Source organism: Rattus norvegicus, chromosome 1 (genome assembly GCF_021556685.1).
Source record: "Rattus norvegicus strain SHRSP/BbbUtx chromosome 1, alternate assembly SHRSP_T2T, whole genome shotgun sequence".
NCBI lineage: Eukaryota > Metazoa > Chordata > Mammalia > Rodentia > Muridae > Rattus > Rattus norvegicus.
In genome coordinates, this window is record NC_141534.1 from 106,867,312 (window position 1) to 106,874,285 (window position 6,974).

At 57.0% G+C, this 6,974-nt stretch overlaps 2 protein-coding genes across 3 annotated transcripts; one reads left to right on the plus strand and one right to left on the minus strand.

Annotated features, from left to right (window-relative positions):
- Nucleotides 1–57: 57 nt before the first annotated feature.
- On the minus strand, nucleotides 58–3,751 carry Gfy (golgi-associated, olfactory signaling regulator). Of its 2 annotated transcripts, XM_087656683.1 has the most exons (6): nucleotides 3,648–3,751; nucleotides 3,133–3,216; nucleotides 2,394–2,546; nucleotides 1,106–2,283; nucleotides 658–831; nucleotides 58–342 (listed from the first exon to the last, which is right to left on the minus strand). In XM_087656683.1, the coding sequence occupies exons 4-6, from the start codon at nucleotides 2,262–2,264 to the stop codon at nucleotides 149–151; spliced, it is 1,527 nt and encodes a 508-aa protein (XP_087512809.1). In that variant the 5' UTR covers nucleotides 2,265–2,283; nucleotides 2,394–2,546; nucleotides 3,133–3,216; nucleotides 3,648–3,751; the 3' UTR covers nucleotides 58–148. The 2 variants fall into 2 exon arrangements, with proteins under 2 accessions (XP_087512809.1, NP_001419685.1); NM_001432756.1 differs by lacking the exon at nucleotides 3,648–3,751 and having other exon boundaries at nucleotides 3,133–3,206.
- Nucleotides 3,752–4,797: 1,046 nt separating this feature from the next.
- Nucleotides 4,798–5,447, plus strand: Pth2 (parathyroid hormone 2). The gene is made up of 2 exons (NM_001109144.1): nucleotides 4,798–5,037; nucleotides 5,207–5,447. The coding sequence occupies exons 1-2, from the start codon at nucleotides 4,871–4,873 to the stop codon at nucleotides 5,379–5,381; spliced, it is 342 nt and encodes a 113-aa protein (NP_001102614.1). The 5' UTR covers nucleotides 4,798–4,870; the 3' UTR covers nucleotides 5,382–5,447.
- Nucleotides 5,448–6,974: the final 1,527 nt, after the last annotated feature.

Sequence of the window (6,974 nt, forward strand, 5' to 3'; positions counted from 1 at the left end):
CTCGCTCCTCTGGACCCCGGGTCCCCTCGGCCCCTCCACCAAGCACTCAGGCACAGATTCCAGTGGGCGAGGTGGTTTATTGGGAAGTTCTGCCTGGCTCTGGGGTCCCTCTAGGCGTTGAAGCTGGGCCGGGTCTGCAGCTCGGTCGTCAGACGAAGTTGGGGGACAGCGCGGCCGGCGACAGGGCTTCAAGGCGCTGCGGCCCGCGAGGCGGAGGGGGCAGCTTGGGCGGCAGCGGAGGGGTGGGAGGTGGCTGCTGCGTGGCGATGTGCGAGGGCACCCACGCATCGGGGGCGTAGAAGTAGAGATCCAACGGGTCCTTCGGGGCATCCAGGTGCAAGACTGCAAGGACAAGGGACACGTCGGGTGGCTGGCCAATGGGAGGGTTGTAATCGTGTGTGTGGGGGTGTTGGGGAGGTGGCGGTGGCGGGCGAGCCTGGATTTGGGGGGGTGCTACAGAATTGGGCGGGGCTTACTGTCTTGGGAATCTGAGCTACACAGTGAGATCCTATTACAGAGGGGGAGGAGGAAGTGGGAGGAGGAAGAGGGATAATTGCAGATGTAACAAGGCTGGGACCAGACCTTGGACAGGGGTTCTTTAAAGGGTGTTCTAGGTCAGGCAAGCGAAAGGTCTTTCTAGACTGAGCGAGCACTCGCCTGGTTCATCTCCGCTGTTCTGGAGCCGGTGGTGTGCAAAGGACCTGTGTCTGGATGCCCGGCGGTAGAGGCACCACAGCAAGAGGAAGATGCCAATCAGCATCCCTGTCCCCGCGAAGAACAGGCACAGAGCCCCACCGACGGAGCCTCGTGGGCGGCTGACCAGAGTCATCCCTGAGGGATGACACAACCGTCTAAGCTGAGGGTGTCCTCCCTCAAACACGGGAGTCCAGACCCAGGCCTCCTCCCTCAGACCCAGGAGTTCCAGACCCAGAGATCCAAATCCAGCCCTCCTCCTTCAGACCCAACTCTCTTCCCTCAGACCCAGGGGTTCCAGACTCCCCCACTTTATACCCAGGGATCCAGATTTACTCCTCCTCCCTCAGACCCAGAGGTCCAGACCCAGCCCTCCTCCCTCAGATCCAGTCTTAGCCTTCAGGCCCCTCACCGGTCTCTTTCACTCGCTCCACCACGATGATAGTATTGACTGTGTCTCCTCGGCTGTGTCTCTCAGGGGCCTGAGGCACGGCAGGGGCTACCTGATTGGGGTGCTCTAGAGGAGCAGGGGGTCCTGCAATCCGTGCTGAGGGAAGAGGGATATCTGGCCCTTTAGGGCCTGAGTTCTGGGGAACATGTAGCTCTTTGGTCCCTAGGGAATCTGAGGTGGACAGGCCAGGGGTGGCAACTCGGCTGGCTGTAGGCACTTCTGGGCTGGGACTCAAGCCTGGTTCACTGGGAGTGGTGGCTTCCTCCCTGAAGGTTGTTGGTTGGGTGGGAAGACTAGAGGTGGTTTCCGAGTCAGAGGTCACAGCGATCTCTGTTACATTTTGGCTGGGGGCTGGGGGGAATTGTGTTTGGGGGGTGTCAGTGGGATTGGAGTTGTGGGTGGTGAGAAAGGCTGACCGTGGACTTTCTGTAGGGTCAAGGTAGGTGATTGGTAGTAATGCAGAATTTAGGTTTCTGGTGGCACCAGGGTCATAGGTCTCTAGGGATTTGGGGCTGAGGAATTGGGTGGGGCTAGGACTTGGTATCTTGGGCCCTCCACCAGCTGAGAGTTTGGGGGTATCTCCTTTGGAGATTTCAGGGGATTCATGGTGTAGAGCTGGTGTGGGGTCATTGTGTACAGTCTCAGGAGATTCTGAGAGTGAGGTGTTGGAGGGATTAGGTTTGGGGGTTTCAGAAGATTCAGACTGGGAACTTCCAGTCAGGTTTGGTTTGGGGGTCTCAGAAGGTTTAGCAAGTGTTGCTGTCGAGGGGCTCATTTGTGAAGTACCCTGGGATTCTGCTACTGAGGTGAGCTGGTCGGGCATGGGAGTCTCTAGAGAAAGGGAGAGGTTGGGTCTGGGGGTCTCCTGTAAGTTTTTTACGGAGCCGTGAGGGGAAGCTGAGGGCGGTGTCCGGGAGTGCTCAGGAGGACTGGCTGCAGAGTATCCTGGGGTAGGTTGATCTCTAGTGACATTTTCTAGAGCACCAGCGGGCATCCCAGAAGGCGGGAGCATCCCCTGGAGATCAGGGCCCACAGGCAGAGAGGCTGAGGGAGCTGCCCTGGAACTCAGACCATCAAGGAGAAAGAGGAGGAAGAAGAAGATGGGGCTGAAGGGCTGCATGATTCTGAGGTGCTTATAGCTGTGGAAGGAGTAGGCAGGAAACAGTCAAGGCCAAAGCATCTGGAGCCGCACCCACTCAAACACCACGCCCACTCAAGTACCACGCCCATTCCCAGAGGCCACACCTACCGGCTCCCAGAAAGACCAGATCTGTCCAGGGACCCTGGCAAAGGCCAACAGCAACTCCCTGGAGGCTGTGGGATGGTAACCGGTCACCAAGGATACAGGAGCTCAGGGATTCCTGGGAGTGGTAGTACGTTTCCCAGTGGGGTCCCTGAAAAACTGGGACATGACACCTTTCTAAGGTCCCACAAATGTTAGACTCCACCTTCAGAGGGTGTCAGATGGCCAAGGGGACATAGGACAACCTTCTCCCAAGGTTCTTAGGAGGCCAGGACTGCAAAGGCTTTAAAACCTGAGGAGGATGAGAATGAAGAGCCAGGGCCCAAACTCAGTCAGAGGGAGGAGGAAGACTCCACAGTCCTGAGAAGCAAACTGTTGGGCTCTGAGTCCCACAGAGTGGAGGGCAACGGGTCTCTGTCTTTGGTTCTTGCCAGAAATTAGGTACTTAAGAGATTTTGAATACTGGGGCCTACAAGCAGGGCTAAAGGGTTACAGGGGAAAGGACATGGGATCACGGACCACGGGTTAGACAATGATGTCTGGATCTTAGAGTTCCAGGTCTTCAAGAAATAGGGATGTGAGGTGTGGACTCCTCAGCCTGATGGGGATGCAGACAGGACAGCGGGCTCAGGCCCATTTACAGATGATGGAGCTAGGGGCCCAGTAACTCCTGTGGTGCAGTGGAGATGGAGGAGTGAGCTTGGGGTGGGGGGACAGGGTCATTTGGAGTCATGGGGTCTCTTACCTGTTCAGTGATGTCCAAGACAAGGGCAGATGATCAGCTCTCAACAAAGAGGTAGGCAGGGAGTGCTGCCGAATGGCAATGGCGCTGGAAGGAACAGGCACTAGGGTCCCAGAGGCACACAGGTGACAGGTGACGCACCTGGTCCCCTCCCTGGGGAATCCTGAGAGCCTAGCAACAGGCTGAGATACTTAAAGGGACAGAAACACAGGACCTCATGGATGGGTAGAAAAGGAAGTTAGGATTGAAGCAAGCTATGACCTCTTTTCAGCCACAGTTTGGCCTGGTATGATGGTATAGGCCTATGATCCCTGCTCTTGGAAGGTGGAGGCAGAGGGTTATGAGTTCAAAGCCAGCTTGGGTGACATAGTGAGACCCAAGACAGCTTGAGCTACAGCAACTCTAAAGCAGAAATAAAATCCAACCAATCAAATATACACACACAAAATAAACAAACAGAAAAACAACCCCAAACTATCAACCCAAAGACAAAAGCCAGGGGCGGTGCTGGCGCATACCTTCAATCCTAGCACTTGGGAGGGAGAGGTCGATGGATCTGAGTTCTAGGCCAGCCTGGTCTATAGAGCAAGTTTCAGGACAGCCAGAGCTACACAGAGAAACCCTGTCTCAAAATACATAGTAAATAAATAAAAATAAATGAGTCCTATGTCCTCTCCCACTCCCCCCACTACATCTAAGGATCTAAGTCCCCGGTACTTTTCCACTCTAATTTCACTAGGCCATACTGTTCTCTTCAGACTGAAGAATCCAGGTTTTTAGGATGTAGGAGTGGGGGGCTCTGGCTTGACCACCTTTCTGTCTGGGATTCCAAGTTTGGTCCCTCATCTCTGTGGGGGTAGGAGTCCAGGCCCCACTCCACCTCCCTTGCCCACGATAGAGAAGGAGGGTCTCTCTCTCTATTCCCCCCTCCTCTTTGAGACAGTATTATGTAGCATACACAGGCCCCAAATTTGCAGTGATTCTATTTCTGCCTCCTGAGTATACGACACCATGGGGTAGCCTTGGGCACCCCCTTGAAACATGCCAGGTACAAAGGTTGGCCCTAATCTTCACCATGCCCCCATTTCCCTTGTAGGGAGGGGTAAGACTCGTCCCTGTGGAAGCCCAAGGCCTCCTGTGTCCCATTTCACGGTGGTGACTTCACCTGTTTGCACACTACCATCTCCTCTCTCTCTCCTCCCTGTCTCCCTTGATGGGCCTGCCTGTCCTTTCCACATCCTCTCCTCAGCCTCTCTTCCTTCATGCTATTCCCTCCCTAGGCACCATCTTCGCCCTTCTGTCTGGAGGTTATTTCTTCCCCGTCCTTCTCCCTTGTATCCCTGTGCTCTCTTCCCTGCCTCTCTCTGTGTCCCCGACTTGTGCTCTGATGGTCCCCCTCTCCAGCCTCTATTTTTATCCCTCTGACACACCCCTTGTGTCCACCTCTCTGTCTGTCCCCCCTACCCCCCTTCTTCAGTGCTGGCTCTGGGTCCCAATTAGTTGGTGTTGGCCACGGCAGCGCAGGGCCCCACCAGGCTTCTCATTACCGCTGGCGGCTCCTAATGAGCGTGGGGTGGAGTGACCCCGCGCCCCCAGCCCAGCCTGCGTCACTGCCGCCGCGGGGGCTGTGAGGGTATATAAGGGGGGCGTGAGCATAGCTGCCCGAGCCCACTGCACGGTAGGGGGGCCTGCGGGAGACTGGTGGCGGGGTTGGGCCGTGGGCTCTAGGCTTCTGGGTGTGATGGTGACATTGAGATTCTGTTCCCTGTGTCCACAGGTGATGGAGACCTGCCAGATGTCCAGGAGCCCTCGAGAGCGGCTGCTGCTGCTTTTGCTGCTTCTACTGCTTGTGCCCTGGGGCACTGGCCCTGCCTCAGGTGTTGCTCTGCCCCTCGCTGGTGTGTTCAGGTAGGCGTGAGATCCGGGATACCCAGGGAAGGGAGGAGATACCCCCAAGGGAAGGCGAGATACCGCACGCGGGGGTTGGGAGGCAGGGGTACTTAGCGTCAGACTGCAGTGGGGACCCGCAGTGGCCTGTGGGGCCTAGCGCGCAATCACTGCATCTTTTTTCCCGCAGCCTGCGAGCCCCGGGCCGTGGCTGGGCGGACTTGGGTACCCCCCTGTCTCGGCGCAGCCTGGCGCTAGCTGACGACGCGGCTTTTCGGGAGCGCGCGCGCCTGCTGGCCGCCCTGGAGCGCCGCCGCTGGCTGGACTCTTACATGCAGAAGCTGTTGCTACTGGACGCGCCCTGAGCCTAATAAAGAGCCTGTCACACTGCGACTGCGCCTCCTTGCTACGCCTCTCTCTTGTGGGTGTGTGGGGAGGGGCCCCACCGTCTCACTGCAACCCGGACCCTCCGCGTCCTCGCTGGTTTCCTCCTCCTCCGGGTTACCTCTTGGCTTGTCTCCAGTCTGTCTTCTCCGCTTTCCCTCGCTGTTCTGCTCTCCTTTCGTCACAGTTGAGGGATCCCTGCCTGATCTAGCTCTGTTTTGGCCTGTTTTTCTTTGGGGGGGGGGTTATTTTCCGAGACAGAGTTTCACAGTGTAGTCCTGGCTGTCCTGGAACTCACTCTAGACCAGGCTGGCCTTGAACTCGAGATTCGCCTGTCTCTGCCTCCTGAGTGCTAGGATTAAAGGCAAGCGTCATCCCCCTGCTGGGTCGAGGTTTCTTAGGGGTCTCGTGTTTATCGGCTGGGGGAGGTATCCATGAGTTCCGAGCCGGGCCGCTGCAGGTGCGGGAGAAGGCAACAGAGCCCGCGGCTCCCGGAGGCCCGGTCCCCAACACCACCAGTCCATTCGGAGAGCCCGCGGAGCAAGCGGACCGCGCCCTGATTGGTCTGCAGAGGAGGGTGGGGTCACGGAGACCGCCCTCCAAAATTTGCATTTTCTGGAGGCGGACCGAGTCTTCATTGGTTTTTATGTTGTGAGGGCGGAGATGCCTCCTGCTGCTCTCCCTCGGTCTACCGCGCAGAAGCGGTTACCAGGCGGCGCTCGCTGGAATCCGGGGTTTCGCGAGGCTATGCCTCAGACTCTGAAATCCCGAGTTTTGACCCGTGTCTCCAGCTATCAGACCGCCTTAGAGCTCAGGGTGCGGCCAAAGTGCTCACCTTCTCCATACATTTCCTCCGCAGGGCCCTTTTCTGACTACCACCTTCTTCCAGCAGCCCCCTTCTCCTGCCGGCCAGTCCTGGCCTGTCCTTCCGCACAAGGATCTGCTCAGACTTAGTTCCATCCGCCGCTCCACACGTGGTTTTGTTTTCGAGTGTCTGTTCTGCCCTTCACATCCCCCTTCTGGGCACTGGGAACAGCTTTTGGGGCTAAGGCCCCAGGCTGAACCTCTGTATCTTTCTCCGAGCCCCCAGCGCCCCACTGCCAGCCTGCCTTTCCTGACTCTCCTTCCCATGGCTGAGCTGTTCAGATGACTGAGTGTTTAACATGTAACATCCTCCCACTGCCGACTGTATACCAACTACACTGTCTCTCAAAACCGAAAGCAGGTGGTACCTTTTTGGAGAGTTATCTAAGCAGCTCCAGGGGCAGCCCCAGAGAATATTGTGCGTTCGTGCTTGTGTAGGGGTTGTGTGTGTTCTCGGGTGGCACCCACCTTGGTCCAAAGGCTCAAAGAGGCTCCTGGCATTGTAAACCATGGAGCCAGTGTTAGTTCTTGAGTGACGCCGAACATGCAACAAGGTCCTGGCTTGGGGTGCTTATGACCCATTCAGAGCAGTCTGGCAGTGCAAGGGCTCAGAGGCTGCAAGCCACTTGCTTAGCCCCATGTTTTGTGAAGTTGCCACTGAGGAGCTGTCAGAGAAGCTTCTAGCTTGCCTGCTCACACACATTCTGACT